This window comes from Pyrgilauda ruficollis, unplaced genomic scaffold (assembly GCF_017590135.1).
Source record: "Pyrgilauda ruficollis isolate IOZ18807 unplaced genomic scaffold, ASM1759013v1 scaffold25, whole genome shotgun sequence".
Taxonomy (NCBI): domain Eukaryota; kingdom Metazoa; phylum Chordata; class Aves; order Passeriformes; family Passeridae; genus Pyrgilauda; species Pyrgilauda ruficollis.
This window is the reverse complement of record NW_024523822.1, coordinates 5,638,096-5,663,910: the sequence shown is the minus strand read 5'-3', so window position 1 is coordinate 5,663,910 and position 25,815 is coordinate 5,638,096. Positions and strand designations below refer to the sequence as shown.

Below are 25,815 nucleotides of genomic sequence, written 5' to 3'. Positions count from 1 at the left end.
CTTGGAAGTAGGGAGGAAAAAATAAAATAATTAAGAGTAAAAGTTACTCTCAGACTCTGTGTATTGTGTTTACTGCATTTGGTATTTTATAATGGGAAGATATTAACAAAGAATGCAGTTCCATCTGGAGGAGCAGAGCTTAACTTTTTCAAGGGCAAAGCACCAGTCCAAAGACTATATATCAAAAAGCCTCCTCATCCAGGCTTCAACTTGTAGGATTTCCTAAATTGTGCCAAGTTTCTCCATGGACTTGGACTAGGACTGTGAGACAAAACTACTGAAGCAACTCTGAGAACAGGTATTTCCTAGACCACAAAACTACTGTTCAGGATTCTGATAAAATCAATCACATACCAAACATTTCCCACCATTTTTCATTCTTAAATTGGTCAGTTTTCATTGAGTCCTACGACATAGTCAACTCATCTGCCTCTTGTGTGCAATTTGGCTGTTTAATACCAGCTTGTAAGTTTGGAGCATTCCTTGGGGCTTTTATGTAAATGAATTTGTAATTTATCTGTTACTCCCTCATAGCAAGGAAAAGAAGGCGTAATTTTTTTCTTATCAAATCACAGGAAAAAATTACTGTTGTCTGGCAATCTACAATAAATAAGTACCGTCTTGTGAAGTTACTTACATTGTTTTCTTGATTCCTGTTATTCTGAAGAAGTGTGATGACACAATTGTGGATGAAGAAGGCAAGTGTTAGAATCCCTGTGAGCTGAGGGAACAGAATTCTAAACTCTAAAGGAAGAAAAAAAAAAAAAGTGGTTTTAAATGATTTCTTTGAAACAAGCAATGACAAAATGCAGATGACATACAGTGCTCTGGAGGGTACTGGCAAACTCATGAACCTCCACCTTGAAATGGAACAATCTAGCCCATATTTGACCATAGCCAATGGAGATATTTAATCAGGAACTACAAGATGCATGAAGACAGCAGTTACTATAGAATACACTTTCCAGCAAGGCTTCTCTGATAGACTCCAACCATCAGTGATTACTAGGTTAATTTAAGATTGGTACATAAAAGGTTTTCCGCTCCTGAACAGTTTGACTGGAAATCATTTGTGAAATTGGAATTGACATCAGTGAGGCTGTATACATACAGGTTCCTGAAGAGGGAGATGGAAAGAAGGAATCATTTACCCTGTGAACAGGGTAAATTAGTTATTTATAGTTATATAGGGTAAATTTAGTTATTAAGAAGTCACTTATGCTACCAGAAGAAAAATTACATCTGTAGATATTTAAGAGGTTCTGCTTACAAGCCAGAGCACAAAAAAACACAGAGCAATTTCTTATCATGCTTCACAGCATGTATGAAGAAAAACTTTCTTCTTGTCTCCATGAGAATAGCATTCTTCTGCTTCTTTTAATACTCAAAAGATGTTCACAAGATGGTGGTTCTTGAAGTGCTGCAAATGGTCTAAGAATTCACCAAGGTGTAACAACATTAAAGCACCATCTTAGTTGGTATTACCTAAGAAAGTATTTACTCTTTAGAGTGCTAACGGCAATTAGAGAACCATAAGATAGCTCACCTTCTGAAAAACATACAGAAGTATAGCACAACACTCTTCAGAAGTTCACAAACCCTTACAGAACAAACCACAGAGAGCTCCATGCAAACATATTTAAAACAGACTTCTATAAAGTGCTATGAAGTTAGGAAGCTAAACATACTCCAGGCAACTAATGTAGGGCTTATCCAAACGGAAAGAATAAGCTTTCCCTAGAGCCAGTTTCACTGTACTTTCAATATGTAATTAGCATGATGTGCTACTGACAGAATTGAGAGTGCAAGTGATTTCTGGGCTCGACTTCTAGGCTCGTTTTCCATCCACCACTTCAATCTCAATAATAAAAAGCAAACTGACAGTTTCAGAATCTCTTGGAAGCTGTATTTGTATGCATGAGCTACCTGCTTTTTCTATCTCCTAGCAGTACTAGGTGTTTTTGCCAAATTAATCAAACTACTGGGTGCTCTACTGCTCAATGGCCTGCGGCACGTGCGTCACTACAGCTCATTTTTCTAGTTTGTTTCTAAGAATAGAAGAAGTGATACTATTCTAATGTACAAGACACAGCTCCCTGGAGCTAACTGGTCATAAAATTTTGCTTATTGTAAAGGATGGGGAAAAAGCAACTAGGACCTAACTCTCATTTTCTTATTCCAGGTTTCTTAAAAAAGAAACTTGGTCTCTTTAGGCTAGCTATTCAAGCAATACCAAGCGCCACTTGTTTATGACTGTGACATCTCACACAGAAATTTTAACAGTAATTTGGAAAGAACAAATAGCCATCAAACAACCTTCAAGAAAATAAAAACATACTGAGGGGTACTGATGGTATAAAACTGGCTAATGGGTGTTTGAAAAAGAAGAGCTACTAAGATTATGGCCTAAAACTTGAGATAGACTGGGAAGTACAGGAAAACTGTACTTGCATATTATGATGAATGAGCTATTTCATTTAAGCAAGACAGTGTGTGGGGAACTTAAAGCACCCTTAACAGTCAGTCTGCCTACAGTTTGCCATTTCTAATTGCTACTGAAACAGGCATGATCTGAATCTGGTGCAACTAGAACTTAAAATAACACAGGTGAAAAAGGACTATGGCAAGCTCTCTGTCACAAGATACATATTGAAGGTGCCTCTGACAGGCACTCCTTTTCTTCCCTACTGTTGATAGTGCCTGTTAACTAAGGAATATCACTGGGAAAGGGATTCCTTGCCACTTGGTCCGGAGGGATCTTTCCTCTACTTGCAGTATCAGACAGCATTTCCTCTATTTATGTCTCAGAGGTGTTAAAAGGTAAATGAGAAAAAAAACCCCTTAAACTCACCAAATATATACTTCACCACTGCATTTCAACTATCTTACCTGGCACAAAAAATTCATTCTCCGTAAACCAGTTGAATTCTAAGTGTATTCCCAGATGAGCAGCCTTTACTGTAACCAGAAAAACTAAGTAGACAACTGAAACTGTACCTGGAAAAAACAAGAGCCAAACAAATACTATGATATAGTAGAAAGCATTTATGCAGGGTTTAATTTCTCCTCCATCCATCTAGCTACTAGTATTCAAACAGTTATGGTATTCATTCCTATCAGAAGACTAGGTCTAAACTTCTTCTTTACTTCTCTTATAGGTCAGAGAGAAAAAATAATGCATATGCACACACTGTAAACTTCCAGCAAGTTTAATACCTTCCAGGTGCTGGTGACAGCAGAGGAAGTACCCTGTAATCCCTGTTGCTGGGCAGGTAGGTCTTTAGGCAAACAGACCAGTCCCAGCTTCCACTGCCAGGATTTCAGTCTAGGTGGAGATTGATTATAGCACTCCAGCTATTACAATGTTAATCTAGTAACTGACTTTTTGAATCAAACAGCTCAATGGAAAGTGAAATTACTGCACTTGTGAACTTTACACTGGGAGCTAGAAGTTGATAATGACACTTCAATACTACTGATTAAAACACTGTGTTAATTGTAACTTTGGATAATGTTTATTGTAATACTGGATTTGCATTCCATCTCATTGGTTAAGAGGCATACAGGAGGCACCTGCACAGCTTAAGGACTACAAATGACATCACACATGGGCATAATGCCTTGCTGTGTATACCTGGAATGGTGGGTATAATTGCTGTGGAATGGAGAGTATATGGTCTTGTGTCAGGCCATTTGAAAGAGACAAGAGCAGAATAGTAACTACCTAAAAATTGAAGGAAACTGAACAACAATAATTAAGGCTACCACAATGAACCTCATGGCCAATAATGCTGCTAGTGAGCAGAGAACTGGCTGTAAGTAAGTGAAGACAAAACCCCATCATTTTAACCCAGCGAGGTTAAAAAATAAACAGAAGGAATTATCATTTGATTGCTAATATCTTGAGCACAGTCAAGAATTTAGGAAAATAAAAGGTCCTGTATGTGAAGATCAGCTAAAATACTCTGTAGTTTCCTAATGACTTCTGTTTTCACAGGTATCAAAATAAGTAAAACTCTACTGAGATAAATTTCATCGTCTCAAAATTGCCTTCCATTTTTTCTTGTCCCATAAACTTCAAGGTTTACAAAAATTAAGGTAATTTTGAACCGCTTCTGAATTACATAATGATCTACTGAAGCAATGAATAATTAATATTCTGGCTTTTAAATTATTTTTTTTTTTATATAAATCCCACACCTTTTGAACAGAAGCAGTATCAAGTACCCAAATTCCCGTGTGGTATTTTCATTTAGTGGAGCAGATCCAAGCTCTGATAAAGTGCCACTATGGAACAGATGAACAAACTAGACCTTCAAATCCCTGTCCTCTACCTCTTTTCAACCTCTGATGCACATCTAGTTTTCTCTTCCTCTTCATTGTGGGCTTCAAGGCTACCGCTCAGCCATCTTCTACTCCCTAACTGTGACCAGCTCCACCCATCAAGCATACGCTTTACTCACTTTACCAGCCCCACCCACCTTGGCCTTCCACCTCAAGACATTTAAGCAGCAAGTCACAATTGTTTCCTCTGCAGCACAGAAGAATCCACAATACTGGAAGTTGGGACAAAGATGTTGTGATTAATTAATCACCTGACTGGCAGAAAATTACTTCAGATCAGAAGCAACTGCTGGTTTGAAATGTTTACCAGAGGAGGAACAGTATGCCTGACTACACCAAAGCAACATGTACCAAATGCTGCACAGTAGTATGCATAGAACCATTTGGGAAGATCTGTTGTAGATGTAATGGAATTTGTTTCACAGTATTATCAAGCAAGAAAAAGGAAGAAAAATGAACTCTCTAGTACCTGTAAGATTCAAGCAAAGCAGCAGACAAAGCCGTTGGGGTTAATAAACCAACCAACAACTCACTTTGAGGCACAACATGGGCTGCCACCAAAATACTGGAACAGAGGCTGGAAAGCTGCGTAACAGAAAAGGATCTGGAGGTGCTGATTCACAGCAGCTGAACATGGGCTGACAATGTGAGAGACAGGGTGAGAGGACATGGCCTCAAGCTGTGCTACGGAATGTTCAGATTTGGAAAATGTTCATCTCAGTTGTCAAGCTTTGGAACAGGCTGTCCAGAGAAATTATTGACCCACCACCCCTATACGTATTAAACAATGTGCAGATGTAGCACTTATGGACACGGTTTAGTGGTGGACTTGACAGTGTTGGGTTAACAGTTGCACTCAATAACTTTACAGACTTTTCAATGTAAAAGATTTTTTGATTCTACTCACTGGAGTAGTTTTCACTGTCTTCTATACACTTCAGCCACAGGGAACCAATACTTTAATAGTATCTGTTACCTACCTAGGACATTAAACTTCGCAAAGAATGACGGAGACTTCAGATTTAGCAGGGGTAGAAGAACTGCAATCAGGTAAAATGGTACTGTTTTTGATTTGTCCCACCATTCCTCAAAGAGTTCAAAACCTGTTCTGTTGCCAGAAGAGAACATCACACTCCTGTTCTGTGGTGGGTGATCACCAGCAGCACTTGGACAAATGACTGGAAGAAAGGAAAAGAAAAATATCCTCAGATGAAAAGGGTTTTACTTGCACAGAATATTCAGAGCCAAGAGCCCACAACTACTGGTGTGTTTTTTCTACTGAGGACTGCTCAAGTGCAGTGTTCAGTATCTCAGTTCCTAACTTCTCTTGTTTTTTTATTCAAGAATTCATTGTTAAGATTCCACTGCTAGGCATCTTGCACTCTAATCTGACAGTGGTATAGTTCTCCCAGCGGAACACAACAAAGATAATAATTTATCTGAAGCCCAAGTTGTGACACAGGATCACCCTTCTAAGTCACATACCTATAATGAAGCCTGTTCAGTGCCCATGTGCACCTGCTGGAATCAAGTCATAGCAACGCTCCCCTGCATCTGGCTGCGTATTTAGCATTCTAATCTGTCCCTGCATACTTCAGTAAGATCATATCAACCAAAATCCAAATGCACTGAAAAGCCTGAATTACTGTAAATTGCTCTAAAAACAAACTAAGGATTACAAGAAAGCTACTGTAACAACTGGCAGGTTGAAAACCCATACACTGAACAGTCTTCTCATCTTTGTGCCATGGCAGGGGCCAAGTACGTCACTGCCACACAACACAACACAACAAAACAAATTTAAGATGTGCTCCAGTAACAGTGCTAAGAGGGAATGTCATACTCCTCTTACAAGGAGGCTGATCCATGGCAGCACCTGAACAAGTGATCGGAAAAAAATCAACCAAAAAGACCCTCTGAGGAACACATGCCTACCAAGCTCTGTGTTGAAATATAAAACTTACTGTTCTCATAATGTCTTATTTAAAATCTTGGCATCCCACAATAGTCGATAGCTACTATCCTACACTGTCTCTATGCCTGTTCTTGCCAAAAAGGCAAAGGCATAAAAAGCATTCTGAAAGGTTTTTTTCTTACTGATCTCCTGAATGTCCTGTCAAGAGTCACTTGAACATCTGACAGCCCTTAATTTTGCGTAGCAGCTGCTTTAAATCTTCTAGCTGGTGGAGGATAGGGTGGAATATTGTCTACTTTGCCTCCAAGTTATACCCCCTGCTGCATAAGCATGGGAGAGAACAGCAGAAGCAAGAGAGCGTACAAATTGGTGCCTAGCTGGTAAGGACTGTCACAGGAGCAGGATTCAACACTAGCTCAAACACAAATAAACTGGTTTTCAGAATTGTTTCTCAACTCCTTTGCCTGACTCCAACATCTGTTCTCCAGAAACACAGCTGCAGCTAGTGTTACACACAGCTGCCCAGCCGGCAGTGATATGTTTCCTCATTCCTCATGCACTCAGGATAGAGAAAGCTTTCTGCTTCCGAAGAACGCAGTACAGATTCAGTCACTGTGACAGAGGCAGAAAAGATTCAGGGGTTGACAATGCCTGCCTTGCTTTGCTCCTGCCTTCATTCTACATTATTCTGCCTACACTTAAGAACTTGGAACAGATCTATGTTCATACTTGACTGCAGTTTCTTCCCTTAGCTGTGCAAATGTCACACTCTCCAAAAAGCACAAGCAGAGGTGCAAGTCGCTTGACACTTGATTCTTTTTTGCACCCAGCATCAAAAAAACTGTTCTTACGTAAGTTTTTAAAAAAATAATCTTGCTGCACAACTTGTGAGTAGTAAAGTTGCCCCAGCCAAGATTTTAACCAGTAAACAGAACTAAGGCGCCTCAAATTTAGGGTGTGAAAGTTAAAATTCCTTAAGGCAATTCCTCATTGTGCAACTACTGTTAAAAAGTTAACAGTAAAGCTTTTAAGGAGGATGCATCTGGGCATACAGAAACTTGTAACTGGCTCTTTAATACTTATTCTCACCTCCACTTTTTAAACTTATTTTTTACTTCCCCAGTTATTCAGATCTCCAAGTGTGTGGTTATTTGTGGAAGTACAAATCCTAGACAGAAATTTAGTTTTTTAAGAAACACACAGCTAGAACTTATGATATATACTTTATAACTGGCATGTGGTTAGGCATTGAAACACCATGATTTGCCTTTAAACCTCCACCCAAAACTGGTAACACAATACTGCAAATACTTCTTACCTTTGTTACTTCCATTGGTGCCAGGAACAATATCTGTTACATTAATGTCATGAACAAAGTCTGCAAAGAAGAAAATCTCACAATCAATGTCCCATACCTGTTATTAGGCTTTCATCTGTTGACTTGACTGAAATTAAGTAAAAAAATATTTTGGAAAATCGTATCAGAGCAACAACACAGCAGCTTTCACTCCCCCCAAGACCCAACTGAAAGTTTTCCTAACTACTGTACAAGTGTTTTAAAGTAGCTCTACACTATATTACTTTCTTCTCAGAAGCCCTGTTCATTTATAAAGTTCCAAAGACTCCCCACTCCCAGGATTCCTGTTCCACAAGCACACCTCCACTTCTCTCAGCTACTCAGTAGTGCTGAACAGTAGGCCAGTGAGGAGATGCATCTTAAATCCAGCCTCTTTTGGGACAGAAAAAAAGGGCATACTAACATAGCCCTAGTCCAGACAGTATTATGCAGAAAAAGCTTCCCTTAATAATTTACTAATATTTTCTTTTTCAGAAGAGGCTCTGTGGGATGCTTTTTCCATGTTTCTATGGGAAACCCTGGAGAAAGGTTAAAGCCTCACTGTTGTACAGGCATCTCTAGCACTGTTTACTTCCAGTACACTCCTGTGCTACTTTACTGATATACCACACCAGTTACTTCCAAGTTTCCGCAACCTCACCTTTACGAGGGTACTGGATAGCAATTTCATTATATTTATGTATTATGTGTCTATATACACACAGAAAATGCTCCATCAGCTTGGAAACCAAATTAGTGTGTCACTGGTTAAATTCTGCTTCTGTTGCATGTGGGCATGTTATGCACAGAAAATCAAGTGGAGCAGCTGGTTTCAGATTTTTTAAATGCAATTAACAGCAGCTTGTTTCTCATAAAGACAGCAAAAGGTCTTGTGGGAAGAAAACCATTTCCTCTTTCTTTATTTTGATTTATGACACCCTGAATCACAAACAAGTTTCTCATACTTATTATTACTAGTTCAGAATATAAAAAAATCAGAAAATTTAACTAAAATCACAATTTTGTGTTCTTAATTTTAAAAAAAGTACCTAGTGAGAAGCTATTAAAATTAATAGCTTTTACAGAATTAAAGCACTTTCAAATTTGTTATAGATGTCAGCTTGTGTTTCTTCTGTATTTAAAAAGAAGTTTAGCACTAGCAATTTCATTTGTGGATCTTGTTTTTCCCATAAAACAGAAAATGAACAAGACCATGCAACACCATGTTAAAGACATGATATTGCACTCAGCTAACAATTATTGCATTCTTTGTGTCCTACAGATTTCTAGACCATCTTCCTGCAGAAAATCAATTTTTCCCCACCTAAACTGTATGTGCAGATGTTTTAAGAAGTCATCCGAATGTACTAGAATTAAACAAAATATAAGCTGCTGCTGAATACTTAAGAGTACTTACTGAATTCCTGCTTAGAATACTTAGAAACACGTGGCTGGAAGATGCCACTGTGTCAAGCCTACATCCTATTATCCATTTTATTACCTAGTAATTAAGTATGAAAGTTAGGACAAGAAGCTAGTGATCTCAGACTGTACAACTTAATTAAGAACTCCAAACAAATATAGGTAAGGGATAAAGTAACATGCCAGTCCTATGGAAAAGCAGGACTTTTTCCTAGAAAATAAGATCTTTTCACCATTTTAAGTTTTATTTATGCCATTTATAATAATAATGCCATTTATCAGAACTGTCATTATTTAATTTAGAATATTTTAAGTTTAAAGTGTTAAACTTTAAAAAAAAAACCCCAAAGTCTAAAATAAATGTCTGTAACAACATATAAATTAGGTCAGCTATAAAATTCATCAGTCATTAACCAATATGGTAAAGTACGTCCTATAGGGATAGCGGGAATTCTAATTAAACACTGTTTAACAGGCTTAACTGTCTGTGCTGTTATTTGCCTCAGAGATAACCCTCAAAACAGAATATTTTAAATCTTAGTCAACTTACTCAACAAGTCAAGCTACTCAATGAGTCAGATTTTCAAAGCTCTCAATTCCATCATCAATTCCCACAATTCTACACTGATTACACACACAAATGCTTGTGTGCCTGTGCAAGTACCAGGGAATAAAAACCCAATGTGTTCTATTTTGTAGCAATGCCACACTAAGAATCACTTTTACTTCAATAGCGTTCACTGCTTCCTAATGGACACTTGCAAAAACTTCCTATATGGCAATATTTTAAGTGTGTTTGTTGAAATCTATAATGGAACTGTGTTTTTTTTCATTATCCTGAATCATTTAACAGTCTAGCCTGTTACATGGCTGTTCAAATAGTTACACCCACACAAACAAAGGGGGAGTGAAAATACAGTGGAAACAAGCAGCCAGGTTTAGGTTGTTTAAACTATACCAAGAAAACTACACTTTGAGAGAGAAATTGAAAAAGTGGCTTTGACAACACAGAGGACTTTGCCTGTAACACCACACACAGTTACTTATTCTAATTGATTTTTCACACAATGTAGCAGGAAAAACAAGATTATGTAAAATGGACAATCCTTTTTCAGTATAAGGCAGTCTTGATCTTTACAAAGGATTGCTGTAAAACTTAAACAAGAATGTATACTTACTGTATATAAATTTCCCTGTGTTGAACAGAAAGTTGGACATCAGTACCCAATAAACAACCATAGCTCCAACAAGTGATACCATAGAAAATAAGAGGCTTGACCATTGACCAAAGGATCCAAAATAATATTTGCAAACATCTGGGAATTCCCAGTTTGAGGTATCAGTTAAAGCTGAAAAAGACACAAAAACCAAAAATATATCTAAACAAAATATTACACTAGAGTCAGTAGAACTATTCAGGACAAAATGTGGGTTTTTTTAAGAATATTCTGACACACATTCACGGTGCTTTCAAGTACAAAGAAAATTGCAAGTAACTTTAAAATATAGCACTCATTAAATGTTTGAATGAAGAAGCCCGAAGTAGACACTTTTATTGGGCCCATACTACTACTTTTGAATACTTTCAGAAGCACTGAAATAAGACATGGCAAAAATGCCACTATGCATTTGCAGCTAAAGCCTTTTGCAGAAGTTATGGCAAAGTAGGCCAGACTATGAACTATTCCTCAACCTATTCCTCTGCTCTGAAATTAGTTCAGTCACAAACTGACAAAGGTCTTAATGGCCTTTATTTGAGCAAGTGAGATGTTAGTTTATGCACAAAAGCACCAACCAAAGAAGAGCCCCAAGGTGAGTTTTGAACAATAAAAGTACATTCTAATTAGAGCCGCTGTCAGTGACTGCTTCAGCTGCTGATAGTACTTACAGGGCTTTCAACACAGAATACACACAAATATTAGGGTAATACAGGCACACAACACAAGGAGATACAGCTACAGTCCATGCTGCTCCACTGTGCAAGTTATCAGACGTGTAGAGAACTGGACAGTGCTTATGGAGAAAAGATGCCTCTAACTCCCAAAGTCCCCAGAAACTTAGTAAGTGAACATCTGAAACCCTGCTTGAGAAGAGATTGTGTTTGGCTATAATACCCAGGTCCCAAGAAACTGAAGGAATATCTAATAAGGGAAGACAGTCATTTAGCACACAGAGCTTAGACACAGACTACAAAAATAGAGATATTCATAGAACAGCCTTTATTTACAGGTCAGGTCTAACATATAGTAAAGACACATACAAACAGAATCTAATACATATTGGTATTTCACACTTAAAGTATTTGCATGATGCAGCTTTGGATTTCTTACGTATCATTTGCCGTGATTTCACAACTCTGTAACAGCAATAAAGAGTCAAAATGCCCATCAGTAAGATGAGAACAATTCCAGAAGTGAAGCCTGCCTGTTAAGAGGGAGAAATACAGTTCATTTGATTTATGAATATACTACAAAACGAAGAGTAAGCCAGGTTGCCAAAACCATTTTCATATGCATATATTCTTCATAGTTTACCTGTTTTATTCCCCATGGTATACTTAATATGGATGTACCCATCATGGTATTCCATATCATAAATCTAGGAAGAAAAAATCCAGTGAATATTTTAAGAACCATTCTTATTTCACATGCTTGTCTTAGTTAACAACAGTTATGTTATTAATACAGAACATTCAATAATCATGCATTTTATGGCTATTATATAGCAAGGTGTTTAACATACATTGTCACTAGACTGGAGTTTTTACCATAGCCATCTGTGCAACTGTCAACTTTGAAAGCAGTTCCTAATGGACTGTACACATAGATTTCATCAGGAGCTGGGAGGACATGATCAGGAGCAATCTAATAAATGGATAAAAAACCAAGATGTATTAGTAACGTCAGTGTAACTAATTGTCCCAAACACAGCAAGTCAACTACTGTAAGTCACAGGAAATTACAATTTAAAAAAAAAAAAAAATAGAAAGAGAAGGTTGTACTATGCTAATTCTCTTCCTGGGGGGAAAAGCCCAGCAAACAGTTGACAGAATTTCTAGCTAGATAGCTAGAAAAATGCATTTTTCTTCTACAAAATGTGTGTAAATACACTATGAACAGACCTGCTAGCTCAACAGAGCAGTTACCGCAGCTGACCACTGCTTTAATCTTATAGATGGGAGAAAACTGGGCAGCCTGGATCACTGTTATAAAAGTAATGCTGTTTGTATATTTTCTTTTAATGGTGAAGTCATTGCACAAGAAGTAAATAACAACTTGTGATAAAACAAAACCTCTTGAAGGCACTCAGCTACCACATACTTGATTCAAAGCAAACTGCAGAACAATTTTCCCCCAAACATTATTTCTGCTGCTTATATAAATGAAGGCTGTGTAAGACCCAACATGTCAGAGGCCACCCAGTAATGAGGCTGTCTTTGCCTTACCAATGCTCTGTCTGCAGGGGATGTGAGCCTGCTATAGTAATGAATCCGCTTATTCATTGCTGAAGCTTCATCAGTGACTCTTTGCATGTCATCATTCACACTGACTATGTTTGTGGGCTCCACATGAAATGGTCTAAAGGAGGGGGAAAAAAGGGAAGAAAGGAAAACCCTTAAAATCATGGAACACAAGATACAACTCAGAGAACAACTCAGCAATACTCAGGATGGTTTTGCCATTCATTGACACAAGGCAAATGAAAAAATATCCATCAATGCCATTGAGGGAAGCTGCCATCTGTGAAAGAACTGTGAGTTTATATCCATATTAAAATGGCCTCCAGCCCAGATTCTGTGGAGCAACTTAACATCAGACCTAATATCCAGCTGTTAGTTTTCAACAACAAATCACACACAGAAATACATGTTAATGAGCTTGGGCAAGCTCATATATTAGTGCTTATAACTGGTGTTGCCAGAACTAGTGATGAGAAACAGAGGTAGAAACAGAAAGCATGAGAATGCAGAACCAGAGAAACAGGAATGAGTGGTGGCAGTGATGACCACATATGAAAAGATTAGGAACTACTAATCTAGCTGAAAACACCATATGGAATTGTGTTTAGTGGGGAAGGAACCAGGCCCAAATAAGTCCATGTGCTCATATATATTTTTAAGTCAAGGCAACGAGGAATGCACTGTGTCTCCCTTTCCTCTACTGCACCAGAGTCAGACTGCAGGCACAGTCACGGCTGCTGAAGGAGAAAACAGGAACAGCACATGCCCCTCATGTTCTCTGCACACAGAGGTACAGAGCATGCACAGTGAAAGCTGCTCCTAAAGTTACATCACCATACACCTTCATGCAAGGAGCACTACCAGACAAATGTGTCCAAATCATGATATTGCTCAGATTCTTTTTCTAACTCTAGTATAATTTACTTCCATATTATGCTCTTGCATAAAAACAACATTGACTCCTAGCACTGAGAGGCTAATTTCTCAAACGAGACATAGGACACTGCTGTCCTCTAAGCCTTAATACATCAGCTTTTTTTTTTCTTTCAGCAGTAATTTAATTTCTAAAACTACCACAACGGCTTTCCAATCTTCCTCTTCCAGGTTGATGTTTAAACCACTCAAAAGCACAGAGAAGCAGAGATCACAACAAGCTTCCAACTGCTAACAACAGAAACTAGGTCAGCAATAAAGCCATGCCATTTATTCTGTAATATGAGCAAAATCTATTTGAATTTACTGCTTTTCAATACCCATTTCTGTTTCACGCTACAATGGAATTTGGGCAGCCCCTCCAACCCCAGCTCTCAATATCATCCATAAAGAAGTTTCCATTCTTTTTCCCAATGAATCATTTATGCATTTGTACTATGACACCACATGTTATCTGTAAGGAAGATAAGAAAGACAGTTCTGAAGTTCTTTGCTCTGTCTTTGTAAGAGAGGAAGACAGATTCCTATTCCTGTGTACTTAAGGGGAGACAGTAGATGGGAGTATCTATGAAAGTAAGAAAACCTGACTCACAAGAGGGGAAAATAGAGAACACAAACTTCCATCTCCCCACATTCATTCTTTCTTTTATCTTATACTTAATTAATTCTTACATATTCCTTCACTATGGAAAAAAATGGCTTAGATTTGCTAAGTTGTCTCCTACTTACTGAAATGAAAATGAACACTTTTAAATTTTTAAAACATTCTCAATTGACTCTTCTTCCTATGATTATGACATAATGGGGGAAATATGTGTTTTATGTGTGCACTTTCGTGGTGTTCTTATAAACAATTTAGAAAGATATCTCAATTTAACAGAAACAAATTTTAAGCAATAGCTTTACTACTCAAAACACAGGCTCATGGGGCTAACTGACTCCACATGTAGGTAATATACAAAAATACTCATGGACTTTCAGTTCCAAAGGACTTTACTCATTTTAGCTTAAAATTTATTAGGTTGAGCAAACCACTGGACACAGCTAAAAAATATTTCATTAGAAGACCTGTAAAATAAAGACTGCAGTCATGAAAACAGGAACAGTAACTTGTATAAACTTGTTTAAATGCTGCCCCACCTCCAGTCAGCTCTTTGCCATTTTCTTTTTGGATTGCTGACATGCAGTATATTTAGAACACTTATACGTATGTGTTTTGCTAATTATACAACAACTGCATAGTGTGAAGACCTTTCTCTCTTTCCTCATCTCCACTTAATATCATTAGTACATCCCAATGAACTTCCACTGCAACTGTGGAAAGGTTACAGTGAGACAAATCCACATTTTGGTAAAAAGTGAGTAGGCAGATCTGTGACAAAGATTTCTTTCAAAATGGTGTTCAACAATTGCTAGCATGGATGTCAAAGAAAATTCTTCCAGAGTGAAAGACAATCAGAGATTATTTTCTAAAGCAATGCAGGTGAAATCCAAGGATGATTTTAAAACTAAAGTAAAAGAAAACATGCATACAACATCCTATTTTGTGGGGAAAGCAGTGTTGTCAATGACCAAACAAATATAAAGAAAATAAATTATGTATAGTAAAAACCTATCTGTAGGTAAGAAATTGTTTAAAGAAAGACATTTCATCTTCTTTAGAATTATGAACAGAATCTGGATTAAACAAACAATTTATGGTCTAGCACAAAACAAAAGGGTATGATCCAGAATCTAATCTATGGGTGAGGAAAAGAAAATCAAATTAAACAATCCCTATGAAATTGTATGTACCTATTGCTTCTGCGTCCTGATTAGAGGAATGTGTATGTTTATTGTTGCCAGTACATGGGCTACTTCCCCTCTTGATCCCTGCTACTGTGCACCTGTTGAGAATGAAAATTATGTAAAGCACCACTTAATTTTATTTCTTCCAGGGTACCACTGCACCACTAGCCCTGCTGAGCAAGTGACTGCTAAAACATACTGACCACCAATCAATTTTTTGTCATTTGCATATCTCTTTGGAAACATCAATCTGACTTAGAAGCTGTGTGAGCAGGCTGGGAGGCCTGATACTTACCTACCCTGACCTCCACTAGGAGAGGGTAGCATCCTGTTCATGATCAAGGTCAAGGTAGTGCTCCCAGCGAAGACTGAGATTTTCAAAGCCCAAAGCAGGTAGGATGCAATTTGGGATATATTTTGAAAAACTCTGTTTAGGGACCTTATGTCTAGCAGGCAAGCACTAGCAAGTATTAGCAAGCACATGCAAGTATTAGCAGGTACAACCCATTCCTATTAAAAATCTGATTTATACAGGCAATTATATACTATCTCTCACGTGGCAAAATGCTTATGAAAAGAATGGACAATGAAAAGTTGGACAATGTGATCAGGGGGAATGGGAGAGATTACATGGCTGTGATTATGATGTGAAACAATGCAGACAATTTCCATGTACTGAGATAAACTATAAAGGCCCTTGAATTTCATACACACAGAAAGACACAATTACAATTACTGTTTCAGCAGCTAGCCAGAAAAACAGCGCCCTTTTACCAGGGCAAACACACCAGTAAAACAGAGCTGTCTTCCACAGGACCATGAAAATGGACAACTTGCAGGACCTCATGCAGGAGGTCCACATCTTCCATACATTACACCCAGCAGGTGTATTTTTCAGAAACCATTCCCAGAAAACCTACGGCTGCATTCATCTTTTCTTGCTCACACAAAGGGACAGTTAATAATAATTTGCTAGAGCTGGTCCAGGAAAAGAAAGAAGAGTGCTTCGGTCAAACCTTCCTCACATTTTTAACTTCAGTAGCAATTCTGCGAGCAAAGAAAATGAAAAGAGTGGCTCATGATTAATACTGTTCCCTTGTGATAAGCACAGTTCAAGTGCTGGATTTGGAGGGCTAGACAGAACAGCGTAACAATAACACTGGCCAACTATGTAAAATTTTGTATAAGGGTGCTACATTCATCTTATGTAATTATCAGCAATGTACTACATCTTGTAGGGCAATGAAAGAGTAAGACTAATACATACCTCAAGAACTTTCAGACCAAATAATACTGCTTTTCAAGTACCTTTGCTGAAGTATTTTTAAACATCAAACAACTGGTTCTTGAGATATGATCAAAAACATGGTAAGTATTCAGCTATTGTAATAGTTTTTTTGTACCATTATGTCTTTCAGCTCTACAGGACAGCATTAATGACTTTAGACAAGCTCTTAATTTTTAAACAAATATGAAAAACCTTCTTTACAGAATGCTTTACTATTTCTTTCCTCCAAACACACCACAAGGAGCCACTTTATCTTACTGCAGAGATTTCTTTGACACCCCACATCAATAATTTACTTTTTAGGGATGTGATAGGATTGTAGAGAGAAATAAAGCCACAAAATTCCTATAGCTTTATTGCCTTACTGAGTTAACAAATTATTATAGGAATGCTGCAAATGGCACAAGACAAATCAGTAAAACTGATTCATTGTATTGGAAATTAAGGAAAGGAGAAGCAATAAGAACAGGTATTTCATAATTGGCAACTACGTATCTGGATAGGAACACCAGGCACTGGAACAGGCTCTCCAGGGAACTGGCCATGGTACCTAGCCTGTCAGAATTCAAGAAGCATTTGGACAACAGTCTCAGGTACATGATCTGGTTCTTGGGGATCTCCTGTGAAAGGCCAGGAGTTGGACATGAGGATCCCTGTGGTCCTGTTTCAACTCAGGATCCTCTCTGATTATAGATATCAGTGTGCTTCTCTTAAGGAAATCTGTATCAAAGAATTCCACAAGTGATTTGGATTTTACTTTCTAAGCTCTCTGAATTTACTGAAATTTACTGTGAGAATTTACATACTTTAAAGTGTGCTTACAGTTATTTTGTAAGATCTTTATTCTCTTCGCAATACACTTTACCTACATTTTTCTGCATTTATATCACCATTATAGTAACTACAGCATGATCACACAAATTTCTTAAAATGCTGGATGCAGAACTAAAATAACTTTTTTGAAGCATAATGTCATTGCTTGCACATTTTAACAAATTAGGAATCACAAGCTTTACCACACTACACACTTCAATCACTACTCCTCTTCTCTGTAAAAGACAAAAGCTATTTTACTCATCACGTATCAAGAAATATGAAGGTTCTTCACTAAGGTCACAATTCTTTTCAATTAGTAAGAAGCAATACTAGGAATTCACAAAAATGTTGGCAAAATAGCAAACCAGTGAAAAATAGGGAAAGCAAGCAATGGTATGAAATGATCACGTTGGTGTGGAGTGGTAAAGGTACAATGAAGGCAGAAAGGACAGATTTGCACAGGTTGCCGACCTTCTCCTAAATTAAAAGAACTTTGAAAATAAAGGGAATCAACCACTTTTGCATTAAAAAGGCTTCTCTGACTGCCGTCTACAGACACTGTTTAATTTACAGCTGTTTAATTTCACTTACTGATGCCTCCTACATTCTGGGAACCTGTGGGCCTTCAAAAAGAGTAGGAAAAAAGCTGGAAGGTTTGATCCCTCTTTAGCAGGAGGCATTGTCAAGTTTTTTTGATATGCAAAAGAACCAGCACAAACATCAATTGCTTCTTTGAAGGTTCAAGTATTCCTGACTGACAACTGCCGTATCTGTTGACATTGAACAGATTTAAAAAGCAGTTTGAAGAAAACAAGAAACACCCTCTTTTCCACAAAATAATCACCAATAAGCCAATAGAGGAACGATATTCTAGTTTTTAAAGGGAGCTACAAAATGGGAAAAATACACTGAATACGGTGAAGAGAGAAGAGCAATAACATTCTCTTTAAAAGGATTAAAAGTGGCTTTATATTTCCCTCAAATTAGCAAAACAATACTACACAAGTAGTACTGTAATTTACAACTCTTAAAAACCAATCAGCTTATTGTTCTTATGTAAACACTGAAAAGCATTCCTTTCAAAAATCCCAAATCCTCCAAGCTGTTAAGAAAACCAGATAACTATGCAAATTCCTCAAACGTCAAACAATCCAAACAAAAGTATAGAACAGCACTAAGACAGACAAACAGTAATTACTACAAATCACACACAACATATGAAGAGCTATCTCAATCAAAGCAAAGCTACCAAGCATTCACTTGGGACACAGTTTCTGCACACCAAGGTAAAAAACAGGAACAAAGAGCAAAAACACACTGCATTGTACTACTGCATTTTTACTGTTGGATACTTTAATGCCTAACAATTCTCCTTCCCAGGAGCCACTATTCCCTGAAGGTTTAATGAAGAAGCCCTTCAAACTGTCCACTTGCTCTGACCACGACTGACACAGAGTCCAATTGCCTCTTCTTCCTTATTTCTTCTTTTGAAGTGTGAGGGCTGACTATTCTAGTGGAATACAGAAGTGGAGTTCAAGCATGTTTGACTCCTCTACTGTTTCCAGGCCTTTTTCTGATATCCCAGGCCACCTGCCCTTCATCCTTGTGCCTCTGCATACCTGGAAGGCAAAAAGGCTAGGTCGTGGAAAATGGGAGAAAGAATTCAAGAGAGGAGCAGTAAGGACATTTAGGCAGATCTGCAGAACTGGAGGCCGTGAATGTGGCACACAATCCAAGTACACAATTCTGCTTTTAGTAAGGGAACCAAATGCCACAGGCTAAGACCTTTTATAAAGTTGAGTCTCCAGATCCAAGTACACACTTCTGCTTTCAGTGAGGGAATCAAATGCCATAGGCTATGAACTTTTATGAAGTCAAGTCGCCAGACTTGAGAAATCACAGGGTAAAAACCCAACCCTACAATACGATAACAATACCCAACCTCACTTAGAAAAGTGAGTCTTAGCATTTAGGTGTTTCAAAAAACCTTTCCTATTGCTACTGCATTACCACAACAACCGAAACCCACTGCTCCTCAAGAACACATACTTCCTCCAAAGCAAGTTGCTCCCAAAAACCATACCTACAAATTATCAGTCTTGAAGGGATCAGATACTCCACAAAAAGAGAAAGATTTCATTTACATTCATTCACAGGTGCCTTTGTCATCTGCAAGTACTCTACCACATCCTAGCCTTTATAAAGGCAATTCTGTATGCTTCTAGACCTGTGCTCACTTTGTTCCCCTGGATTCACTTAGACCCTTATCCTCCTTTCTTTACTTGCAGAGAAGAGGATGTATCTAGGCTCTCACAGCTTTCCAAAGCTGGAGGCTGATAGCATCAAAGCAGTACCCTCAAGAACTCTTCTTGCTGAAGCGGCCTCTGTCAACAGGATTTGTATGCAACAGTGCCATCTTCAGTTCTTTTAGGAAAACTGCTTTACTGAAATATAATGGATGCAAATAGGAAAAAATCAACCATGAACTGGTCCAAGAGGTGCTACAGTGCTATTCCTTCATCTAAAAATGCAAAGCTGAAGCCTTCAGCTAGTATGAGGAGGGCAGGTCCCACTCTGATCTCAGTTTTGGTTCCACAACCAGCCCACAAAAATCTTAACTGCAGCAGAGGAAGTCTCTCATTCCAAACCCCTCTGTTAAACTCTTAAGAAAACATGTAAAATAGCAACTTAGCCAGAGTTATTATTTTTGAAGGCACAGTAATAAGGCTGGACTGACGAATTTTTCACATTTGCTCACTCACAGAAAGCACTACACTGTTTTTCTTAAAAGGCAGTAAAGGTCAGTCAGCTCACTTAGTACTACCAAATAATGTATTTTTCCAGCATCACCTGCAGAATGCATATAGAACCATCTACACATACTGACAGCAACATCAGGCAAACTTGCTTGCATAGGCTCAACATTTCAGTTAGCTGTTCTAAATAAACAAAAAAATCATGCTCCACTATACACACACATTCACAGTGTTTGAAGATCACTTTAAAAGCCTCATGATGAGTTCTTAATGGAGAACTCTCTCTGAAATGATGGCAACAGAAAAACCATACCCTTATAAACAAAACATAGTAAAAACAGCTGTTCCCCGTGCTTGGAAATAAAATACTATCATATAGTGACAAAGTAGGAACTGTTTGTACAGAGATCCTGGCTTCCAAATTTTCATCTTCTGTTTTTGTAGGATTCTGTTGCCAAAAGCAAAGATTAAACAACTCTTTGCCTCACAATAATTCTGTAGGTTCATCTTTCCTCATACCTTTTGCACTTATAGTCTTCTGGATTAAACTGTATATTCATGATTCCATAATTGCTTTCATCACCTCCCACAGGAACCAAGATAGGTTTGATATCCTCTTCCATATTTGGTGAATATGTCTCCTTTTAGATTCTGTCAGTTACACTAGCCTGAAGAAAAGGAACAAAAAAGAAGTAAGTTCACTGAATTAAGCAAAACTATGTCCCTCCTATGAATTTAACAGTGGTACAGTCCCACGGTTTCAGAAGTTCCTGGGCTGAAAAGCAACAGTAAATAACTTCAAGATGACACTTGAGAATTCTTATTCCATAATGCAAATATCATGACACATATATGGTGGGGACAGTATTTTTTTAAAACACGCTATCCAGCCCTAAATCTCTTTCAGCACCACAACAAGGCAGTATAAATTAAATATAAATTTCTAAAGGAGCTGTATTTCTAATGTGCAATGGTACTGCTGAGAACAATCTATCAGTTATAAGAGCCTACTGTTTCACTAAATTACTTCAAACTTTGCAGCAGACACATATGCAGTTTATTCCAGTTCCAGTACATTTCCCATAATAAGGATCAGATCATTGCAGTCTACTGGGTCCAGGTCTTTTGAATGAAAGGTAATAAATGGTTTAATAATGCATTAATAACAACTATTATATGGATTTAAACCATTCCTGGCAGAGTGGGGAGCAGACAACTTTTTAAACTAATGGATTTCTACTCAGTTTCAATTAAAGGCCTCACATGGAACTTTCTGTGGTCTTGTGTGCAGCTGAACAAAAACAATGGCTTAACAGCACTCATTTCTGCTATCTCCTCAGGCAGGACTCCTTCAAACAAAAATGTCAGAAGCCAGGACACTTTCAAACAGCAATGGTAGAAGTATCTGTTCTTCCATCATTTCAGAATGCTTTAAAATGTTAGGCTGATGGAAAGACAGATGACAACCAGAGCTGGCACAAGGCAAGGAAGGGTAGTGCTGGCTGTTTGAAACCCGGAATGGCAATGGAAGATAGAAAGAATAAGGTGTGTATGATCCTTCTGCATCCTCATGGAAATACACCATAAAGGCCCAACCTCAGAAATCACACCAACCCAAGTTAAGCAGACACAGTTTTATCCCTTCCTAGATACACACTGTCAATCCTCTTCCATTAGCTTATCTGCCAATACCCCTGCCAAAAAATCAAAACAAAACAAAACAGAATCTGAAGGAGAGGATGAAAAATGAAAGTTACTACATCTACTCTCCTGGATTGAAAAACTGCTGAAGGATGCACAGGAAAACACTGATAGACAACGTGGCAGGAACTGCAGAAGCATTAAGACTGGCTCAACCTGCCAAGGAAGCACTTTTTAGAAAACAGACAAAGGTAATAGCTCTCTCTTCTCAAGGGCAGAGGATCAGTACAGGACTCAGTTTATGAAAATTGCACTGAAAGTTCAAGTCCTGCTTTGACAGCTCAATTGCATTTATGCAATCCCACACTGAACTGGACAAGGAGGACTGACATGGATGAAAATTAGCCATTCTGTCTTTTGCTTTAAACCCACATCAGTGTTGAGTTTGGGGGTTGTAATCTGTATGCCTGCATGCCTGCACAAGGGAGGGCATAGTGCCATAGAAGCCATTTAATCTTGCAGTGCTGACAGATTCCTTGCAGTTTCAACATCCACAACAAGGGATTTGAACAGTTATTAAATTTAAAGGCATGATTTTGAGTTTAAAGAAATGATTGTATCTTGGTCACTTTAGCTCTTTGAGAGGATACAATATGCAAATGTTAATAATCAAGGCAATCCTAAGACACTTACTTGCACTTGCTGACAGCATTCTTTCTCCTACACTTAATTTCTGCTGTTACACTCCCTAAAGCTTTATTCCTCTACCTTTTTCAGACCCTTTCCAAGGGATCCTCTTACCACCCTTAACTTACTGCTTTCTCTCTTTTGCCACTCCAGCCTTCTAAAAAACATCACTTCTGATTCTTCACCCTGAAGTCCTTCTTACCCAAGCAATACTGCTTCTGGCTCTTTGGTCCAGCTAAGCACGCTCTCATCTTCTCTGCTCCTCTGGTAATGCTTAGCAAATGGATTTCTGCTCCTCACTTTCTTTTTATTTTCTGTCTCTCCTATACACTGTCAAAATTGCTTATCCAACCCACCTTTACTAAGCACTACTTACAAAGAGTTCACACCAATATTTTTACTTCTTTTCATGTGACATGCTGTTCCTCTCCAAACTCTCTTTACAGATACCCTTTTATACACTTCTTTTCTACTGCCTGCTCTTATTTTTCTACAGCTCTAGGCTTTCTGCTTTCTCCCTGCTGATGCCCTTCCAGTTAAAATTTACCCTGGTGCACATGAACTTCCTGCAACAGCTAAATAATTCTGAAGCAAAAACACAGGCCCCAGAGATTTCACACACGGCTATAGGCAACCACCCAGTCCTCTGCGACTCCAGTTAAGATATGCCATTACCTTATTCTATTCTACTCTATTCTATTCTATTCTATTCTCAACTGAACATCCTGTGTTCATATGATGAACAGACAAACCTAGGTGTAAAACATTATCCCCCTCACTTGTTCTGCATTTTGTATCTCTCTTAAGAACTTAAATTACACTTCAGATCTAGCCACAAAAATGCAGATAAAAATTATAATTCCTAATGCCTGAGTTGAAAATTGAAATAAATTCACATCCCAAATAGTCAGTGGTTTTAGCCACACTCTTCCATAAGACCACAGTATAGACATCCCTTCCTTCCACAGGCCATGGTTTGTGAGGCAGATTAAGCATGCATCAAATGCACATCCCTTCCTTACAATATGTTAATATTTGTTCTTTACGAGTCAGCCTGATAAATGTTGACAACAGTGATCACAGTTTGATTTTTTCTGCACTACTGCTGTAAAGAAAGAACCCATATTTTTACAGTATTCCATGAAAAAAATGATCCTTCCAAAATATATCACACACTAAGTTTGGTTTGACAGCATGATGAAGCTTGTGGAGCTGATACTCACTTGACTCTTTAGGGTCAGTTAGAAGCTGGGTCTGCAAAGACAGCTTATTTTTTAAGTACCTGTTGTTGATAACAATTGAGTTCATGACCAGCAAGCTTATGACCAGCAAACTGGCTACTCTACAAACAGATTAAGCTATGACACGTGAACGCTGGGGCTGGAGCCAGTAGTTTAAAGGACAACTGTAAGCAGAAAAGCAAAATGAAGAAGAATTAACCAGGTTAATCTCTCTCTTATCTATGCCTACAGAACATTCTATTGTTCCGCAAGCTGAAGCACTACAACAGAAGGGCAGCAAAAGGAAACAAGTGGGTCAGAATTTAATAATCCAGGTTTCCTGTTGCTGGTCATAAACTGTGAAGCAACACCTAACTCTGTGCAAGTTATTTTTCCCCAGTCTCATTCTCAGCTACACTCCACATGACTTTTAGATGGTAATCTTAAAGAGGACTGGACCTTCATTAATCCTCACTGACTCAGACCTATGAGCTTCTGCTTTCACTGTCTTCAGGTTCTCCAAACCCAGTTTCAAAGTCTAAAAAGCATGAAGGAGTAAAGACAAGGATATGGTAAATTTAGAAGCCTCACTGTAGCCTGTGACGTTAGCACTGGATAGCAAAACTGTATTAGTTGGCTTTCACTGTGAATTTAACAAGTCTGTGGCTCAGTTATACATGTGTGTGACAAAGCTTTAAGATGAGACAGATGATTCAGCATTACAGCCCAGGCCATGCAAGAGAGCTAGCAAACAGGTTTACCCCGGCAGGAACAAAACTGTATTCAGTTAGTCAATCATCACAACCATCCCATAAGCACGGACTGTGCTTAGCTGGTATTTACCAGAGAACCTCCCACAGCAGGCAGGAGAAAGGCTGAGAGGATCACTACTCCCACAGCTTCCTCCATGCCATCATGGTGCTGTACAAACAGCAACTGGACCACTGAGAGGTATTTACACTTAATTTTTTATTAGAAGTCACTATTTCTAAAAAGCACCTCACATTTATGGTTTAAATCCCAGAATCTGTTAATCAAAGTATTTAGTTCAAACACAGAAATTATTTTTTAAAAGTGCCACTTGGAGTAATGCGGTCTTCTCTTAAATTCTGAGCAGGATGAATACAGTTGAAGGCATAATACTCAAGTAAGCTGCAGGCTGTGCACATGTGAGAAATAAGCACACTCTACACTGAAAGACGAGAAGTTCAACACAGGTCAGCACAGTTCCCGAGTTCCTGGAGTGAATCCTTAGTCAGAAGGGACCGAAGGATGCTGTACTGGTCACTAAACTAGCAGCATACATTCAGAGCTCCTTAAAACGGGGACAGCATGCCGCCTCTTGTGGCGCCTTATAGACACCTCAGCTTGTCCATACTCTCCTACAACTGCATTGGTTAAAGGCGATTAAAACTGGATAAGCAACCTAAGTTAGCAACTTTTTGAGGAAAAAAAAGACTTGAACATACAAGCCGAACCTCTGCTGAGCTTTCGTGTAGCTCTGACTGAATGAACAGGTACACGGTCATGCCAAATGATAAATCTAAGTAAAATTTTAAAAACCCAGCATGTTCAACCAGATTTGTCTCTGACAAAGCTTGTATAATGTATATATTTGTGGGCACTGCAGTAAATACTTACAGAAACGAAACACTATCACCTTAGGCTAACTTACATTTTAAACACGATTTTTGTTTTTACTTAACGGGTTCTCCCTCAGGCCCGCGAAAACCGATGTAAACATTTCCCTGCTTCACGGACCGCCCGAAAAGCTTCCATGCTGTTCCTGTACCTCCGCCCCCGCTCTGACGATCTGCCCGTGTTCCCACGAACACGGCGTGGCCGGTCAGTGCCCTGCCGCTGGTCAGTGCCTGCGGCCGGCGCGGCTCCTGCCCGGCCCCTCCGCCCCGCAGGTCGCGCCCCCGAGCCGGGCGGGCGGCGTGGGGGCACGGAGTGGGACACGGAGCGGGACCGGCGACGCCGCCTCCCCGCCCTCCGGAGCCGCCCCGCAATAATAATAATAATAATAATAATAATAATAATAATAATAATAATAACCCAACAAAACAAACAGACAAAACACACCAAAACCAAAACAAAACAAAACACCAAAACCCCCCCCACATACTCATTTGCTTGCATGCTTTTGCGGTCAATATAGTGATAAAATCCATAAGTGACCCTTGCCAAGACAAATCGTGCTGGTCTT

At 38.6% G+C, this 25,815-nt stretch overlaps 1 protein-coding gene across 4 annotated transcripts in view; it reads right to left on the bottom strand.

Annotated features, from left to right (window-relative positions):
• SLC38A9 (solute carrier family 38 member 9) overlaps nt 1-25,561 on the bottom strand; it is a 48,419-nt gene extending 22,858 nt beyond the window's left edge. The window contains exons 1-11 of one of the 4 annotated variants that reach the window (XM_041470804.1): nt 25,399-25,561; nt 20,578-20,726; nt 12,463-12,595; nt 11,760-11,881; nt 11,552-11,615; nt 11,348-11,441; nt 10,196-10,366; nt 7,578-7,637; nt 5,325-5,522; nt 2,890-2,997; nt 638-744 (exon numbers count right to left, since the gene is read on the bottom strand). In XM_041470804.1, coding sequence (XP_041326738.1) covers nt 638-744; nt 2,890-2,997; nt 5,325-5,522; nt 7,578-7,637; nt 10,196-10,366; nt 11,348-11,441; nt 11,552-11,615; nt 11,760-11,881; nt 12,463-12,595; nt 20,578-20,681 — 1,161 coding nt within the window. In that variant the 5' untranslated portion in view covers nt 20,682-20,726; nt 25,399-25,561. Of the gene's footprint in view, nt 1-637; nt 745-2,889; nt 2,998-5,324; nt 5,523-7,577; nt 7,638-10,195; nt 10,367-11,347; nt 11,442-11,551; nt 11,616-11,759; nt 11,882-12,462; nt 12,596-20,577; nt 20,727-23,609; nt 23,631-25,281 lie in introns of those variants that run through there. The other 3 variants (XM_041470805.1, XM_041470806.1, XM_041470807.1) reach the window with 3 other exon arrangements.
• Between the last annotated feature and the right edge of the window lie 254 nt (nt 25,562-25,815).